Below are 19,191 nucleotides of genomic sequence, written 5' to 3' on the forward strand. Positions count from 1 at the left end.
AGAGATACTGTTTGTTTGTTTGTTTGTTTGTTTGTTTGTTTGTTTGTTTGTTTGTTTGTTTGTTTGTTTGTTTGTTTGTTTGTTTGTTTGTTTGTTTGTTTGTTTGTTTGTTTGTTTGTTTTTCAGTGAAACTGCAAGAGCTCAAAGTAGAAATTACATTAAGTCACTTGAAGAATTGGTCCTTTATGAATCATATTATAGTATTTCAATATCCATTAACACTCAACATTAACATCGAGGGATGGGTCAAGTTTGAATTTCCCCACATAATTGTAATATTGTATTATAGATTTATTCACCTGACTGCGGTATTTGTTACCAAAATGCACAAAAACACTTTTCTGTCACATGCTGGAATGGCTTGCCTATTTTTAAAACTGCATCCGTTAGTTCTTACGGGACTTGACAGAAATGTAAGTTAAAACAAAAACAAAAAATCCTAACAAAACAGCTGGTCTACAGCTTTTGTACGTTTTCCCACATCTGTGTCTGTATGTACTGTGTCCGACTCATCGAATGTTGCACTACTACCAAAATAAGCATAACATGTTTGAACATTTCAAACCGTAAAAATTGACATGGTTACTCTGAATACTTTTATAGTTAACTGTGATTGTACAAACCCTTGCCAACCCTATAAACCTTATGTAATAACTAGAAAACACCAGATCATTTAAAAATATATATTTTGCTAACTATCAGCTGGGTCACATGGAAAAACAGATTGTGGAAAAAGAAATGATAGAAGTTTCCAAAGATTCCCAATAATACTCAGAAAATCAGAGTTCTATAAACTTCAACCTGTCCTGTCCTAAACTATTTGTAACCTGTGGCATTGAACCACTCCAGCTTCACATTTGCTGTAAGTGGAAAAACTGTCAATTAACGATCATCTTATCGTTACGCTATAGTACATGGCTGACCTGAGTCAAAGGTTTTCCCGATGCAAGGCAAAGTGCATAGCACAGTTTTAAGGATTCCGCCACCAGTGAATTCACAGCAGCTCATGTATAAATGTCTGACTACTTCTTAGTGGTTCATTTAAAATGTCTTTTGAAGTTTAATGTAATTGAAATGTCTTATAATTTTAATAAATATACACAGACACTGTTATGACTGATACACAACTTCTTGTTCATATACTTGTTGCTTTGCTGAATCAGTACTATTGAAGACACACGCACACACACACACACACACAGGCGTGAACGTCCACTAGTTAAAAGGCTACTAGCAGCTTTTGCAGCCATGCAGACAGAAGGGGCATGCTGTGTTTACATTATCATCGAGGTCTGCGCAGCATCAGACCTAACACATCTACGACACAGTTTCGCACTTTAGCTCTCAGGACCAGACGCAGAGAGCCCCGGTCTTATATTCTCTAAACGACAGAGGGTTCAACGAAGGAAAGACATTTCCAGTAGTTTCAGATGACTCAAACCGCTACACCACACTTCAGTTGAAGTCCCAGTCAGAAGTGGCTTCTTACTGACCCCTGTAGAGGTGGATGAGTTGTCTGCTGTCTGTCTGTTTGGGTGTGGGAGTGGAGATATCACTGTTACCCCTGGGTTACAGTGCCCTGAACTCAGTCTGTTATGACTAAATGGCCTGGTGGCTCTGGAGGTCTGGGAATGTCCGAGGGAGCGCAACCTAGTGAGGTCAAGGGGGACAGGGACTAGAGGGGGTAGGTGTGGTGTGGAGGATGAAGAGGGGAGCCACAGGTCAGCCTCTGGTTTCAGAGCCACTGGACCTCATCGGTCAGAAAAAAACGTGTCCCCTGGCTGAACCCTCTGTGGCCTTAGCTTGGCCATTCCGTGTATGACCATTGATTTTTCCCTCCTCCATCTCTCCTTCTCTTTTTTCTTTCTATTCCGTTTTGTCCTTCCTTTCCACACATCGAATCACGCCGCACCACGCGTCCCCTTGAGAGGTTGAAGGCCCATCTAGCAGAACGCTACCCCTTAATTTGAATCGCTGGCAGATTGATTTCTGAAGGGGTCAAACTGAAGTGAACGCGCTTCTTGAGGCCGTCGCTGTTAGGCTCAGCAGATAGCAGAGGCCCTGAGCTCGCATCGCGACCGGCGATCATTGGCAGTTCATTTGAAAAGCCTCGCGAACCGTTTGTTTTCGAGCTAAATTGTTTTGAAGCGCAACCGAGACAGTATCCATTAACCAGCGCGCCCCCTCAGTTCGCTTAATTCCCCCCCCCCCCCCCTGTCTAACTGAAGGCCGTATTATTCATATTCCCACTGCAGTGTCTGTAGCCTGCACCTGGCAAACAAAGTACACATACACTAACAATATCTCATTAAAAGGTATAGGTCCTAAACCACAGAAACACTTTATAACCGCAGAAACGTAGCTAAGAATCAATGCATAATAAGTTCCAGGAACCAGAAATTATTCTCGTGGGCCTTTCTGTCACATATTAGCAACAACATTTATAATTTTCCTTGAGTAATACGGGACTCCATAGGCATCCTTGTTAAGTTAGCAACTCGATAATATTATATAACCTATCAAAAATTAAAGATCTGCCTTTCGAAAAAGCACACAAAAACGGGCTCTTTACAAATACTATGCGTAAAAGACGCACCGCAGCACGTTCGACGCACAACAGCAGCTGTTTAGGAAGCGTCGGATCTCGTGGTTGACAAACAGACGCAGAGTTGACACCAATGGTTGCATAAACTGAAGGAAAAAAAGAGCACAACACACAGGCTCATTCCAACACAAACACTCCCAAAGCGCTTGCAGTCAAAAACCCCACGGCCGTAAATGCTCTTACAGCGTGACCTCGCCAAATGCGGGGGGGCAATAAAAACATAAAACAACACAACACAAGGCAACAGAAGCCAAAGCAGAGAAAGAAAAGACAAAATTTAGTCTCAGGCCCTTACCTTTCTTACTTTTATCGACCCGTGAGCCATCTTCTGCTTCGTCGTGAGGGATTTCTGAATGGTTTGTTGGAGTTCTTTGGAGAGATTTTCTTCTTTCCAACGAGGAAGAAAAAAAAAGTTTTTCTTCTTCTTATGGCAGCATGTTTATGTAGAGTAAAAAATAGCTTGGGTGGAAAGGGGAGGCGTGTGTGTAAAGGAGGTGTGTGTGTGTGTGTGTGTGTGTGTGTGTGTGTGTGTGTGTGTGTGTGTGTGTGTGTGTGTGGGGGGGGGGGGGGGTGTCTTCGTAGTGTCTTCCAAGACGTCTCCTTTTTTCTCTTCTGTCCCTCTGGCAACCCCCCCCAACCACCACCACCTCCAGAAGGGGTCTTGTGTGTGGCTGCCGGATGACAATAGAGAAGAAGAAAAGTAAAAGAACTGTTTAAAGAAGAACAAGTGATTAATGATTGTTTCTTGTATAATTTTCGCATTTTTCTTAAGGGGCCGTCCCCTCTGTCCTGTCCAGAAAATAATGGCGGTGAACATTTTTTTTTTCCACAGAGATTTGATATGTGTGCGGTGGGGGTTGGGCATCCTCACAAAAATCTGCTTGCTTTCACAGAAGCAGCAGAACGTCCCGGCTGATAAATAAATAAATAAATAAATAAATAAATAAATAAATAAATAAATAATAAGGATTTTTTGGTGGATTTTATTATGCAAAATTGTCAGCCTGCACGCAAATCATGGGGCTTTAGGTCGTCATTTAGGTCGTCATTGTGTGTGTGTGTGTGTGTGTGTGTGTGTGTGTGTGTGTGTGTGTGTGTGTGTGTGTGTGTGTGTGTGTGTGTGTGTGTGTGCGAATGTGTTCAGATTCCCAATATGGGACAACTGATGTGTAGCAGATATTACCACATTTGGACACAAATATCATATTATAAGGAGGGGTATACAGCCTCAGGGTGAAGGAGGCGATATTAAACCACTATTGTTCTCACAATATAGGAAGAAAATGTATGCTTACTTTTAACAACTGGAGATGCAGGCCTAATATCTTTGGATTAAATCACGTTGTTTAATATAGAAAAACAAAAGACGAGATTAAATGTTTCACTAATGACACAGTGAAATGTACGATTTTACTGTTTTGACTCGAGTGGGTGCCCGAGCACATCTAGGGGTACAGTTTAATTGGAGGTGGCTTTTTGCGCTGGAGAAACCTCTCATAAATGGGAAGAAAACAGATAAATGGGCAACGTGAGTCTGTGTGGCAAGAAGCCCAGGGAGAAATCAACCAACAAGTAATAGGGAATCTTCTCTGGGCCGAGGAATACGAGAGAACCAATTTGGGGGGCACACTTTTTTTGTTTAAAGTTCATCGAGAAGAATGCTATTTTCTCGTGCCCCCCTCCCTTTTCTCTATATTTTTCGATACCTGTTCTAACAAAAGAAAATGAAAATTAATACGGGAGCCGCGCCTTACAAAAGAAGCCATTCGTCTTGTTGATTATCTATTTGGTTGTCAGGGTTTGAGCTATGGTGCGGGCCCGTTCCCTTTTTGTAATATATATATATATATATATATATATATATATATATATATATATATATATATATATATGTGTGTGTGTGTGTGTGTGTGTGTGTGTGTGTGTGTGTGTGTGTGTGTGTGCGCGCGCGGGCGCGCTCAGCAGTCCAGAAAACAACGAAAGGAGCAGAGAGAAAAAAAAACAGTGTGGTGCAAAAATTACACTCATTAGCACATTAAGAGACCACGAACCGAGAAACTAATTTTGTTCTTCAGAACTACACACAGAAAGGAAGAAGGGAGGGGAGCTGTCACCTATGGTGTGTCGGTCCGGTGCAAGCGCATCTGAACAGCCGTTAAATTAACCGGAGGACGGCCGCGAAACGGAGGGACGGTTTGTGATTTAAAACGAGATTACAGGATGTAATGTACCAAGATCACTCACGGCCGGGACAGATTAATCATCGCAGGCTCTTGATTTCGAAAGACAGGTTGCTTTGCCTTTGCAGGAAAAACCAAATTTGAAATTGTATGAAACTGTTGTGTATGGAAGCATTTCTTCTACTACTCAAATCTGGGGAGGTAAGCAGAAACAGTAAAATTCAACAGGACTCCAACTGTTATTCCTAGAAAACCCATTTTACATATAGAAAATGGAAAAATAACAAGTAATAATAATAAGATAGAAAGGGTACGTTTTCAGTCATTTATTTAAATGTCTATGGACTATTTACAAATAAGAGGACGGAGCAACATACACATCGGGGGATGTAACACATGTTCACCAGCACCATTTCATCAATAACGATCGAAAGGGATCTTTGGAATGTTAAGAAAATGGCATCAGTGGAAAGAAATAACACTTTTAGAATAAAATATCTAAAAAGAGACACAAAGTGAAAGAATAAACGAGGAAGGGGCAAAGAGAAAATGAAGTGCGCGCGCATTTAATGCGCGGAGAAAGAACAAAGGGGCATCTAAAAAGAAATAAATCACTTTTCATGCAGAGGATACTTGTTTGTATGAATGTCTCTTTGCTGCACAGTTGTGGAATTGTCTTTTTAAATGTCCACAAGATTTTTTTGTATGGCAGGTAATAATAATAATAATAATAATAATAATAATAACAATAATAATAATAATAATAATAATAATAATAATAATAATAATAATAATAATAATAATATATTTTCACACAATTTTAAAAATATAGGAGCTCAGAAAGCTTTCACTTCATTAAACGAGCGAAAAAAATTACATAAAAAAATAAACTTATCGATATCGTCCGATCCAGCGCGTATAGATAGAGACACAAACGCACGCGCGAGCACACTCTCTCACACACACACACACACACACACACACAGAACTGAGGTAATAGGTAGTACATCGTATAGTGCTGTGTTTCTGTCATCATTAAAGTATCTGTACCGGGATTTTGGTGTGATCATTAGTGTCTTTTGTAAGTTGATGGAAATTACTTAATTTCACTTTAATAACCCTGTTACACTGTTTGCTTGTATACAACATCATATTACGAAAAATCAACTGATCACAAAACGCTCATCGTCACTCTCAGCATCAACAACATTTTATATTTCAACACTAAATTCAAAAAGAACTAGAACTAAAAATGAAGAACTATAGTTCGCCGTTTAACAAAACAAAAGCACCAGTTTAAACAGCAAGACGGCAAACTGCCTGGTGTTACTTTGGATCATATCGTGGTTTGTATGTTAAAGTACTATAAGGACACATAGAGGTAAGCGAGCATGTGTGGCTTTTCTATGAGTGTGTATGGAGTGCAAGAATGCTTCACTTGACCAAAGGAGAGTTCAATATATTACACGTGCGCCTTAAGTGTGACAATGGGGGAGAGGGTGGTGGTGATGGTGTGTGTGTGTGTAGTAGTAGTAGTACGGATGTCGTAGGGAGTGGTGTATTGGGAAGAGCAGTTCACCCTTTTGCTATATACCCACAAAATAAACATTACAAACGGGGGCAGAATTTGGCATGAATAAAGATGAAAACGAGGATACATCTTTAAATTAAAAGAAGTCTTGAATAGTAAAGGAACAGGAAAAGAACCACACACGCGCTGGGAACAGTATCTTCAGCCTACCACCCTTTGCTCTGTCAGAGGGAAGGAGAGAGAAAGAGTTTGAAATAGAGAGAGAGAGATGGATAATAGAGAGAGAGGGGGGAGAGAGAGGATTATAAAAGGACGAGTACAGAGAGGAAGGCAAAGAAGGAAAGCGGGCGAAAGCAACGTTCTCTTAGTTCTTTCATCTTCTTCGGGTAGTTTTGATCATTTTCATATATAAAGGAAATCTCCCTTGCCATCCCTTTTTACATCATAAGGTCATATTATTGTGAGAAACATCAGCGCAGATCAGGGCCAGAACGGCGGCTATGACATCTCTCTCTCCCCCCATACCAAAAACATTCCGGCCCAAAGTGCAGGTTCCGGTGGTTGCAAGCGTGTCAGGCCCGTCTTTTCAGTGTGGGATTCAGGGAGCAAAGGGGGAAGGACAAATTGCCTGCATCAGACAAACAGCCAAAGAATGGGCTATAGTGGTCCGGAAGAACGGCTCTGGGATCCGGCTAGAGCCTGGGAGTTTGTATTGTTGCTGCCTGTTCCAGAGCGGACCTTGGTGTTGGGCATCTTGTGGTCCTTTTTCCATTTCATCCTCCGGTTCTGAAACCAGATTTTGATCTGCCGTTCCGACAGACACAGCGTATGCGCAATCTCCACCCTGCGCCTGCGCGTCAAGTACCGGTTGTAGTGGAACTCCTTCTCGAGCTCTAGAACCTGCTGGCGCGTGTAGGCCGTTCGCGAGCGCTTCGGCTCACCCCCAGTGTAGTTTGAACTTACTGTAGAGAAATAATAACAATGAACGTTATAGCATTAACATATAATAATAATAATAATAATAATAATAATAATAATAATAATAATAATAATAATAATAATAATAATAATGCGTTTGGATCTACAAAATGGGACATGACTGCAGCCCCTTTCATCCTTTCCTGTCAAACGCCGAGCTTACAGCCTGGCTGGTTTATTTTACAGTGTCTCCTTTGAGGAGGAGATTATATTTTGAAACGTGTTGTCAGGTGTCATTCTGGGCCCTGCGGTGGTGGGAATCCTGGCAATACTGCCAGCTTGCAATTGATGTCCAAATGTTGTGATGTAAGCTTGAAAAGCGGCGCTGTACTGACACGTCTGCGCAACGTACGACCGGCATTGCAATACAGGATCATGGCAAGCAGCAGGGCCAATTGCAGCGTCCCTTTCAGCATGTTATGCGAGAGATTGTAGCATCGTCTATTACTTGGTGTTTAGGAATAAAAGGTGGTGGTACAGCAACGTTTGCGGTAGGGGTGAAGGGGTGGGTAATATGTACGACAGTCACTGACAGATTAGGTAATGATTCAACAAATTTCAAAAACTGCAACATACGGTTTTTACGCAGCCAGCAAACAGAGAAAGCAGAGAGAGAGAATGAAAATGAAAGAAACAAAGCTTTCTTCTTCTTCTTTCTTGTCAAGTATACAGCGAAGCGGAGTGAGTGCATTACGGTGCAAAAGTGACTCCGCTTATCCCAGTATGCAGCAAGTATGTTAAAGCATCACAGATAAACTATAATAGACTGCAGCTATTCGGTCTTGCATTAGTGTTTTACGACCGGATCCATAAACATGAATATTTCAGCTGCTATAAAACTTTCCCTCCCATGGAACAACGACTGGGGAAGGAAGGCTAGACAGAGTAAAGTACACCGTTTATACAACCCGGCCACTTAAAATCAAATTATCACAGCATAAAAGCTAACTTATGGGCTCGGTCTGAGTTGTCATAAGGCGACGAATTAGAGCCGACGAGCGAGAGATCGGACTTCAAAAGGCACCTCAGCGAAGAGGTGTAATAAAAATTTATGGAGGGTGTAATTATATTGGCTCCGCAAACAGACGATCGTAAATCTCGACCCAAAGGCTACTCTCCTACTACTCCTAAGGAAAAAACGGGGGAGCTTTTCACGGTGGAAACCTAGCTGACTATACACGGGCACAAAGAAAAAGAGAGGGGGGGGGGGGGGGGGGGGGGGGGAGAGAAACAAGTTTGTATGCTTCTCTTACCGATGTTTACATGAACTTTCTTCATCCACGGGTACACTACGGGGTCCTTACGAGTGCTTGTTGGGGAAGAACTGCTTTGGCTGTGGGGTCTTTGACCGCAAGACGGAGGTGGAGGCGGGCTCGGTGTCACGGAATCACAGCGGTGGCTCTGCTCCGGGAGTGGAGTGGTCTGCAGTCCGGTCGGGGCGACGACATGACCTCGTGGGGACATCACCACCGAAGCGGTCTGCGATCCACGCTGGCACTGTGTGTATGGAGGCTCGGCTCGCTGCTGCTGGCTGTGGTTCTGGTGCGGGTGGTGCTGATGGTGGTGGTAAAGAGAGTCCGGCTGGAAGGGAGCAGGCTCCTCTCTCTGGGAGCTGTAATAATCCGGAGAGTGACTGGGCAAATAGTCACTCTGTGAGTATTCCTCGCAAGGTGGAAACTTGGGGTCCACATAGTTGGAGTTGATCAAATAGGAGCTCATGGCCATTAATTTCTGTCTTTTTGTGGAACTGCACCTACTTGGAAAATATATAACTAAAATTTATATCTCATCCCTTTACTCTTCGGTTATTCCTGTTCCGTTGAACCCTCCTACTTTTCTGTCAAGTGAGCAAAGTTAAGACACCACGTGACTACAGTCGGCCAATGGCGCACATCCAGAAGGAACCCCGGATAAGGAAATAGGATTAAGGATAAACACGGCCCCAGCACGCGCACTATTATATGCCCTCAGTTCGTGGGCGCTCAATACTTTTCCCGTCTCTCTCCATATGTCTCCTCTTTATATCTCTCCACCTCAGCAGACGGAGAATTATAAAATTAACAAAGTGCGTCACTGACGATAAAAAATCCAATCTGCTTTGACAAAGTCGAGCAAAAGAGTACGGCGCAGATGAAGAGTAACCCCCCCCCCACGACACACACACACACACACACACACACGAAGTCACGCACACACACGCCCCACGCCGCATTGCAACTGAACCCTCTCTGCTTCTGACGCGTCCGATTGGAACTTTAAATAGACAAATACAGAGGAAAAAGCAACAGAAAGAAAGTGCTGGGTAGATTTAAAGTTGATGTGTGTGTTTGGATGTGCTTTTTTTCCCCTGCTCTTCGCTAATCGCTAATAACGAGAATTGGAGAGTGGCCCGGCTCTTCTATTGCGCCGCCACCCAGCAGCAGCACTGTGTCAGAGATAAATTTGGCTTGTTTGGGATCGATAGAAAATTCATCAACTAATTCAGGTTACATACCTCCTAAATCACCGGCAGACCTTTGCATTAGAGACGGGACCCACCACCCCCTAAAAAAAGAATAGAGAAAAAACTTGCTCCTACAGGCTTCCATTCAACATTTCACATTTTTAACTGGCCTCGCATAATAATTCTGCCTGGACCGGGATCGCATGAATAAACAGGACTTGTTTCCACGCACTTCCTAATATCAACTTCCGTGGCATATTGAGTCCACGCACTCCATGCGTTTGCCCTTGAGCTGTTACTGAACAGAGGTACGACGCTCTTTGTTTTGGAACCCATCTTGCCAACTTTGACCATCTCACACAAGCTGCCACAGACTTTGAGAGTTGTGTTTCCTCGTGTCAGATACTGACCCAGTGTCATGTAGCACAGTCTCAATCTCTGCTTGGTGTCGCTTCTTTTTACTTTAACAAAACAGCGAAAAACAAAGGTTTTTACTTGCAGACAAGGGAAGCACGTTCCAGCATGCACCACTGATAAATCTGATTATTCTCTATAACTACCTTTTGCACAGAATTGCTTTTTCTATAATCATCAGCATCAAAACGTGGCAAAACACATTTAAAGCAAAAGAAAACACAAATTATGCGTTCGGTAGATTGGAGAAGTTGCAGTCCGCTTTCGCTGGTGTTATACGATAAAAGGTTCATGCTCAGACCCGCACACAAGCACGGGAATGATGATGTAGATGTCAAAGTCCTTTGTTTCGAGAAAATTGACCGTCTCGACCCCCCCCCACCCCACCCCACCCCCTTACGCCTTCTCGAATGAACAGTGAAGCAGGCAGCATCATTTTTCAACAAGAAATAAAAAGTCCAATTCAGCCCGGAGTTGGGATTGAAGACAGCAAAGCGTTCTGATGACCAGAATAAATAACAGTTGAGTTTTATCACCGAACAGACACAAGTGGTTTAAAATGCACATCTGTATTTATGTGTCCAAATGCATTTTGAAAATTACAAAACTCCCCTTTCCTTTCTTTCTTTTTTCCCCCTCTTTTTTAAACGAACGAATTTTATAAAAATCTAACTGAACAAAAGCTGTACCAGCCAGGAACCGTAGCTGAAGGCCTCTCCTCATTGTATTGGATCCTTCGACGCCGTTGTGTATAAATCCACTATATACTCCCCTAGAAGCGAATTTGTGATTTTATTAATGATTTTTACACAAATCCGGATCTACAGGGTAGATATAGAAGACATTGACTGACAGTGACGGTGTGGGGGCGCATATCTACGCCGTCCACAGGATTTTATTGCTTAGAGAAATTCCCGTGTGTTGCCACTATAGGAAAATTCCATTCGTCAGTACTATCTCTGACCCGTGACCCTCTCACCGCGGGTGGGGAGTTGGCAGATGAAGTTATGAAGTTATAATACTTTCACGCTTCCTGTAACTCGACGGTGTCCAAAAAAGCAAAGAAACAAAAAAAGAAGAAGGAAACCCAAAACCAAACAAGAAATATTATATATATATATATATATATATATATATATATATATATATATATATATGAATGAAGTCGTGAGATAAGGTATAAGTGGTCGGAGCAAGCAATATAGGTGGGCTCCAGTACTGAAATTTCACTGTGGAGCTGCAAGCATAAATATGGCCTACAAAAACAAAAGAGGCCTTACTTGGTTTTAATGGAATGTGCGTTAAATGACTGCACACACACATATATATATTCATCAACTACATTTTTTGGTAAATAAATGCTAATTCTTTTTCTTTTTCTTTTGACTTTGAAATTAAAAAAAGTTTGATTGAATCTCAAGATATTCATGAACTCTACAAAAGTAACTCAAATAAAATTTAATTAGAATTAAAGTTCTAATTAGTCACAAAAGGGGGAAAAGAGGAAAAGAAAGAAAAAAAGAAGAAGAAAAAAGATCCTGGCATCTCCAACTGTGCAGCAACTAACAGAATGAAAACAAATTAATGAAGAAAAGACAAATCACTTGGCACAGGGAAACACGGTCCTATCAGAAATAGTTCTGAGCATCTGACTGAAGAATGAATGGAGTGGTGAATAAATGGATGATTGTCCGTTCACTGTACTAAATGAATTGCAGTCAGTCTTCAAAAGTCTGATTTAAATGAATCAAAAAATGATCTAATCAGCCACCATAGAGAGGATTGTATAGGGAGGACCTATTTTTATGTCTTCATATATGTATATATATATATAAAAAAAAAAAAAACACCCATCACGCCCCTGCGGGCGGTTTATCCTTCAAGCTCGGGTCCTCTACCAGAGGCCTGGGAGCTATATATATATATATATATATTTGTGTGTGTGTGTGTGTGTGTTGTATTGTATTTATTGTAAATGGTAAACCGTTGCAACTGTGACAATTACAAAATAACATTATTTAAATTGTAGGTATTTACCCATGAACCACAACTAATCTTCCTATGATATCCCAGCAATCAGTTCCTATAAATAAATCATAAATAGATCATAAATAAACAATTTAAATGCAATTTATAAAGGAGTGGCATGCTGTTCTCGGTCACATGTTTGTCCTGATATAGTGATATTTTCTGTCACGCTGCTCCCACGTAGGTTTTGTGACTCTAACGCTCGTTGTGCAGCTAATTAAAACAACTGAAATAAGTAACTTATTTATTTATGATCTATTTATGATTTATTTAAAGGAACTGATCGCTGTGATATGATAGAAAGATTAGTTATGGTTTATGGGTAAATACCTACAGTTTAAATAATGTTATTTTGTAATTATCACAGTTACTACGGTTTACCATTTACAATAAATACAATAAATATATAACATAAAGTATATGTATTACTACATAGAAATGAAATACAGAATATCTATCTATCTATCTATCTATCTATCTATCTATCTATGTGTGTTTCTTTGTAACCTTGACCTGTCTCTATGCTTTGCAGGTCATCTCAGGTAACGATCAAGGTGTGTTAAGTCTGACTGGGGCACTTCCCTTCCCTCTGTCAAGTCTGTCAGCAGTAGCCATTCAGTAGACGGGCGGCCCATTGTTTGGGGCTACAGGTAAAGGTCAGTGTGCGAAGCACAGATCCAGACACACTCACAGGTATTAAGATACAAGGAGACAAAAGCAAAGCGATCTTGTTGCCAGAAAAGAGTCTTATGATCTAGACATCATGCTATGCAATAGTAGCAAAACATGATAAGGATCCGTCTCGCCTATTTTACTAGTTGTAAAATACACTGATTTGATCTTACAGTTTAGATAAACATTATAAATCCTCACCTGTCGGAGGCTAAGGGCCACTTCACTAGCTGCGGCACTCCCATCTGAAACAACCAGACCGTCCTGTTTTCAGTCCACAAGCGAAAATACTTAATTTAGTGCTACACAGTCAAACAATTAAAAAGTCATGGTGTCTCTCTAAGCTATAGCATGTAAACGTAATATCAGCGCATATTTCAAGCGGGAGAGTGGAGCTAAAGGAGGACAGCACGCAGTAGTGCGAAATAAAGAGAATGGAAAAGGTCAGCGATTTGCATTTCAGCATGTGAGTTTTATTGCGGGTCAATTCCTTTTACAGCTGAAACACCACATAGGCTCAAGTGGTAGCTCAAGAAGTTAGGGGTGAAATGAAAAGCAATAAAATATTCAGGGAGCAGGAGAATAAATACGTTTAAAAGCCGCCCCCATTACAATTTACGACTTTCAAATGTCTTCGTCTCAGAAGCCCACAATCTCAGCTACCGCTGAAAGCTGTTAAAAGCACCTGTTCCACAATGCTTGTAGTTAACAGTAAACTGGGATTAAATTCTTATTTGAAACAGAGTTATGTAAACGGACACTAAAGTATGAGTTCACATTGAAGGGATAGCAATAGTGAGATTTCACAGTAGAGACAGATGAAAAAGTCTTGTAGGCTATACTTGTGTTAGAAGTACAAAATCGTGCGCTTCGTATACAATACTATCCTAGCAGAAAACTGCTATTTTGAAAGGGTTTTTTTTAATTTACTTTAATTTATTTATGTTTTTTTTTTTTTTTACATTTTTAAACTACTAAGAACTTTCCCACAACACAAGGTCTTATATGGTTTAAGTCTGGTAAGAGAAAACTAGAGGGAACATACTGAAGGGTTAAACGGCCCTATTATGTGCAGCGACCGGACTTGTCAGTGTTCTGAAATATTACCGAGGCGAAAAAGCTACAGGGACAACGACGAAGAAGAGAAATGTGCTTTACTTCTTTGTGCAGTTTGAAAAATAAATTGAGCTCCATTCCCCTGGTTATTGTCATGCAAATTAACGGACAGAGAGGGAAAAATGAAGCGTTGCAGCACGTCCCTCCCTGTGGCAAGTATTCGTCTGGAGAGAAAAATAAATAAATAAATTAAAAAAAAAAATAAATAAATTATATATATATATATATATATATATATATATATATATATATATATATATATATATATATATCCATCCATCCATTTTCATCCGCTTTGTCCGGGACCGGGTCGCGGGGGCAGCAGCCTATATATATATTATATATATATATATATATATATATATATATATATATATATATATTATGTGGAGACTGGACGCTCGTCTGTGAGAGTAAAAGATAATTTCACAAACTGACGGTAGGTACAACTGAATAGTGCTAAAAGAACAAGATAAGCGAAGTGGGTTGAGCCAGAGCAAATATAATTATTTCCCTCACATTTCCAAAACATCGCTTCTTCTTCCCCTGATACAGCGAAATCATAAGCCTTCTCAATACTCAACATACTAAAAAGACAAATAATAATAATAATAATAATAATAATAATAATAATAATAATAATAATTTAGACTAACACATAAAGCTTGCAGTAACTTAGGCTACTTTTTTGTCCTATTAGTAGCATATGATATAGGACCAGGAATAGCTTCTCTGTACAGACAGAGAAGCAGAAAAGAAACAAAAGAAACAAATTATTCGTTTTATCCGAATACAAGCTCACAACCCAACACCCAAAGGAAGAGAGAAACAGGCGGTCAGTAACATACACCTGAAAAACTGTGGCATTTATCGGCCCAAGCTTCATATACCACGTGGTCGTAGGAAACAACATATGAAAAAAACTGCAGCGATGCTAATGGTGAATCAAAATAACTCACATGCATCTGTAGTAGGGTGCAAGGCCTTCACCCTATCTATCTATCTATCTATCTATCTATCTATCTATCTGGTTGAGAAGAGTAAAAACTGTGCTTCTTGGATATGTAAAACCTCAGTCACCCTAAATTGTATAATAAAATGCACTCTCAAGTAGGATAGATCCAAGCTTAATTAGGCTAGCAAATTAATAGCCTGGGTATTGAAAGGAAATGTAGCTCTCACAGATGAAACACACAGTTCATGTCCCCGCAGTGTGACGTGCACAGCCTCCAACAGTCCGAAAATATGAATTGATAAGGTCACTATATCGTAAAAAAAATTCTTGCGAAGGGTGAGTAGGGTGGGGGGAGGGGAGGGGGGGGGGGGGGAGAAGGGTGGCAGTGATTGAAGGTAAGGAGGGGGTTTTGCACCAACTCTTACACGTGGTCTTCCCCTCTTCCCTGTGGGCAAAGCACCTGCCACACAAATACACGGTGCGAGTAAAATGCGGGCATACACATATGCAGATGAGGCAGCTTGTTCTTCTACAGCGCGATTTGTACTCACTCTTCTGAAGCTCGCGGATCCTCCTTTCCGTTCTAGCGTCGTCACGTTAAGCTCAACCATTTTTTTATGTTATCATTATCTTCTTCTTCTTTACATCTGCAATAATTCGGCAGCTGCGTTCCACGTTTTTTCTCTCCGTACTGCGAAGCCTCCCTCCTAATTCAGCTTTCACACCTCAGTCTCCCTTTTCTCTCTCTCGCTCTTTCCTCTCTTTCGACGCCACAGATGTTTTTGACCTCTTCGAAAAAGAAAAAAAGTCCTTGTCGCTCACGAGCGTGCCGGCACACGGGCAGAGATAGACCCTGTGGTGAGAGTAAACAAGGATCTGTCAGACCAGCACGGTTCACAATCCGTGCCTAAATGCGGTGATAGTGTTAGAGCAAGGGCCAGTGTAATGGCGACAATCCAGCGCAAACAACGGCAAAGCTTCACCCTGCGACATCACAGCCAAGCGCTAAAAATGTTCAGTGATAAAGCACTCTTCTTTCCCCCATCACCGGTGGCCGTTCCCCGTGTTTTCCGGTCCTACGGGGAGCTGTTTGGGGCTGAGAGAGCGCGAGAGCAGGGCTTCTGTGAAGACTGTGGGCTCTTTAAGGCATTAAGTGTTGTGTGCGTGTGCATGAACTCAAGTTTTCAAATTAATCTGCCAGTTTGGCACACTCTTTGTTTAACGGGCGAGGCGTGTCACCCCGCGTCCCCGGTACGCATTTTAATATTGGTGAGACGCGCTGACCTCCCGTTCACCCCGAGCAAAGCCAAGCCTCTCCCTCTCTTTCTCACTCTCCCACTCCCTCCCCTTTCCCCACCCTTTCTTCTGCCATTTCCACCTCTCTTCCACTCCTTTCTGTGCCTCATCCCCTCTTTCTGTCTTTCTTCTCCTCCTCTCTCTCTGTCATACTAAATTGAGTTGGAGTCATTAATTCGAAGAAAAATGGCCAGTACATGTGGAGGAAGAAGGGGCTCTCTCTCTCTCTCTCTCTCTCTCTCTCTCACACACACACACACACACACACACACACACACACACACACACACACACACACACACACACACACACACACACACAGTCTTTTCTTCCAGGATCATTTCTCCTTTTCCTTTTGTTGCATAGATATAAATAGTGCACGGTGTCATGTGGACCAAGATCGTATAACGACACCGCCTCTTCAGAGAGTTGTAAAAGAATATTTTGTCCAAACAAATGCAGTGCACTGTAGCGGGGTTCGTATAAACAGATGCTTGTATTGTGCTCAACGGTCTTGGAACCTGCGGACATGGGTATCAGGTGGATTTATGTTGATATTATTACGCTCTGCAAACCGCCAATAGATTCTTATCGAGTTCACTGCAGCCACATGTCCACAGAGCGCTTAAATTTGAAAATTTTTATCGGTAGAATGTAGGTTTCTGTTCGGTACCTGTTCAGTTTGGGTTATATTTTCGTATGTATCTGGATAGATAAGGACCAAGGCAAAGAAACTGGTACTTATAGACGGGCAAATGGGGAAGCTAGATTATTAAAACCGTTCTGCTATAGGCAGACAGGCGCGTGGGCTGCGACATACACTGAATTAATGAGGTGAACTCTGGATGAACCCAGAGAAACGCAACATTTTTGAACTGAGTTATTCCCCCATTACCTTCGGAGGATGTGCGTATGTGTACTGGTGGAAAAGACGAAAAGTCAGCCTGTTTTATGCCAAAGTTGATTCATTGTTTATTCTTTAATTTATTGAGAAAATCAGCTGTTCCAAGAGTCCAAATCCTTTCCCTCTCTACACTGCCCTGTTCTAAGAGAAAAGGTTCAGTTTAAGATTACTTCTAATCATCATCTTTAAGGTTAAATTTATTAGATTATGAGAAATGATTGAGCAGCATCTCCCGAGTTGGACGAATATCCGAATGTAACACTGCAACAATTATTAAATTTCCCTAGATTTTCTATAACAACTTTAGTTCATTTTATATTATTATTATTATTGCTGTTATTATTAGCAGCACCGGAAAGAAAGAATGAGAAAATGAAAAAGACGTGTGGGGGAAATCCAAGCAAACGGTACAGGACGTTAATCTCGCAAAGGAAAAATCAGATAAGGGGAGTAATATTTTTTTGGATGTAGAGCGAGATAAGAGTTTGATTGTTTTTTGGGGTTTTTTACGGGGCTGTGCCTATAAGACTCCGGAGAGGAAGAGCTCTGCTTTACTAAACTTGCATCCTCAAACACACATCAACATGTCTTAGTATCAAATATAAAACCCCTGCTTGAAGACCACATATATTTAGTTATGCAAGTGAGCGCGCGCATGCACGCGTGTGCCAAATATTCAGAAATCTTTAAATTTATTGCAAACGGTATTAAGGGTAATTCATCTCAGTATAAGGGTGTAAAAAAAGAAGAAAAAAATAACGTGAATACTTGAAACAAACTCTAGCTGGTGTGAACAAAATGTGTACCAAACACCTGTAATCCCCCCAGACATCCATTTACCTCCTCCCCTCCCACCACCTTGACTCCTCCATTTTCTCTACCCGCCCGCACATTATTGTTGCAGGAGGAGCTTTGCTGTTATTACTGGGGAAGAGAAGGCAAGGTCAGGCCTTCGCCTCTCCTTTGCCTCCTGCTATCATTTCTCTCATCCGTACCCCCTTCCCAACCTCGGCTACTCTGACTCCCTCCCTCCTCCGTTTTTGCCTTTGACATACAGCAATTGGTCCAGGATGGAGTGAGTGAGTAGAGACGAGGGCGGAACTCACGCAAGACGGTGAACTTTTGACCCTTCAACTCAGTGACCCTGTCTCTGCAGGCTGGGTAGTAGCTCGGACATCCAGTTATGTTTTTCTCTTGATAATAAGACTCCTCGTCTTTGCCCTGGGCCGGAATAAGACGGAGGAAACCTATAGTAGCTAAAGGCTATAATAACTTGCTTGCTGGACTGAATGTTGCCTGGTTTTGTGTTTTTACCTGAGTCTGCTGCTACTTAGCAATGCAGTTTAAAGGAAATGATAATTAAGTGCTTAAATGACATTTTTTTTTATCTTACTTTTTGAACCTTACACTTAATGGCACAGGCTACTTGTGTGTTTTTATACAATCACCATCAATCAGCTTCAGAGAAGCGCGACCGCTCTGACAGTTGTGTATTTTAACTGAGAGAGAGATAGACGGGAGGTTGTTGCAGGTTATCGTCAGTTAGGATTCAAAGGGATGCACGTGCTGGGAGGGAGAGAGGTACAGGCAGAGCAGGGCAGGGCACGTGGGGGTCTTTTGAGCTCATTCTCGTCCTCCTAGTGGTCTAAAGCGGGCTCTGGTGGCGGCGCAAGAGAGCTGCATTCTCAGGAAAAAATATGACCTCCCCAGGCATGTTGAAACCACAGAATGGAGGTAAATAGAAAGAAGAGTACAACCTCACCACCACCCAAAGCGCTCTAAAAATATGAATTAGCACAGAAGGCACAGTAATTATTGGAATGGCAAAACGCCATTGTGATGGCAAAACGCTTGATGGTGACACACTGATTGTTGCAACAAGTTAATGTGTATATTTCCTTCATTATACATATGTTGCATGTTATTATAAGCTACTTCCTATCTGCTGTTATTTAAATGCATACTTCTCCATTATGATAACTATTATGTGACTGAACTATCTAAAATGATCGCAACTTCTATACATAAAACTTTAACAAAATTAAATTATATATTTGAAAAGAACAAAT

General features: G+C 41.4%; 2 protein-coding genes across 7 annotated transcripts in view; both read right to left on the reverse strand.

Moving 5' to 3' along the window:
• hoxb3a (homeobox B3a) overlaps nucleotides 1-19,191 on the reverse strand; it is a 79,092-nt gene that overhangs the window by 34,300 nt on the left and 25,601 nt on the right. For 2 of the 6 annotated variants that reach the window (XM_085403074.1, XM_085403071.1), the window contains exons 2-3: nucleotides 15,474-15,775; nucleotides 2,901-3,276 (exon numbers count right to left, since the gene is read on the reverse strand). The exons of 1 other annotated variant lie outside the window; for it this stretch is intronic. The gene's annotated coding sequence lies outside the window, so the exon portion shown is untranslated. Of the gene's footprint in view, nucleotides 1-2,900; nucleotides 3,277-15,473; nucleotides 16,107-19,191 lie in introns of those variants that run through there. 3 more of the 6 variants (XM_085403072.1, XM_085403075.1, XM_085403083.1) reach the window with 2 other exon arrangements.
• On the reverse strand, nucleotides 5,519-10,917 carry hoxb4a (homeobox B4a). The gene is made up of 2 exons (XM_085403095.1): nucleotides 8,548-10,917; nucleotides 5,519-7,278 (listed from the first exon to the last, which is right to left on the reverse strand). The coding sequence occupies exons 1-2, from the start codon at nucleotides 9,017-9,019 to the stop codon at nucleotides 6,974-6,976; spliced, it is 777 nt and encodes a 258-aa protein (XP_085259221.1). The 5' UTR covers nucleotides 9,020-10,917; the 3' UTR covers nucleotides 5,519-6,973.

This window comes from Rhamphochromis longiceps, linkage group LG4 (genome assembly GCF_057381845.1).
Source record: "Rhamphochromis longiceps isolate RC_006_pf linkage group LG4, R_longiceps_female_GT1.1, whole genome shotgun sequence".
In the NCBI taxonomy this organism is placed as follows: Eukaryota; Metazoa; Chordata; class Actinopteri; order Cichliformes; family Cichlidae; genus Rhamphochromis; species Rhamphochromis longiceps.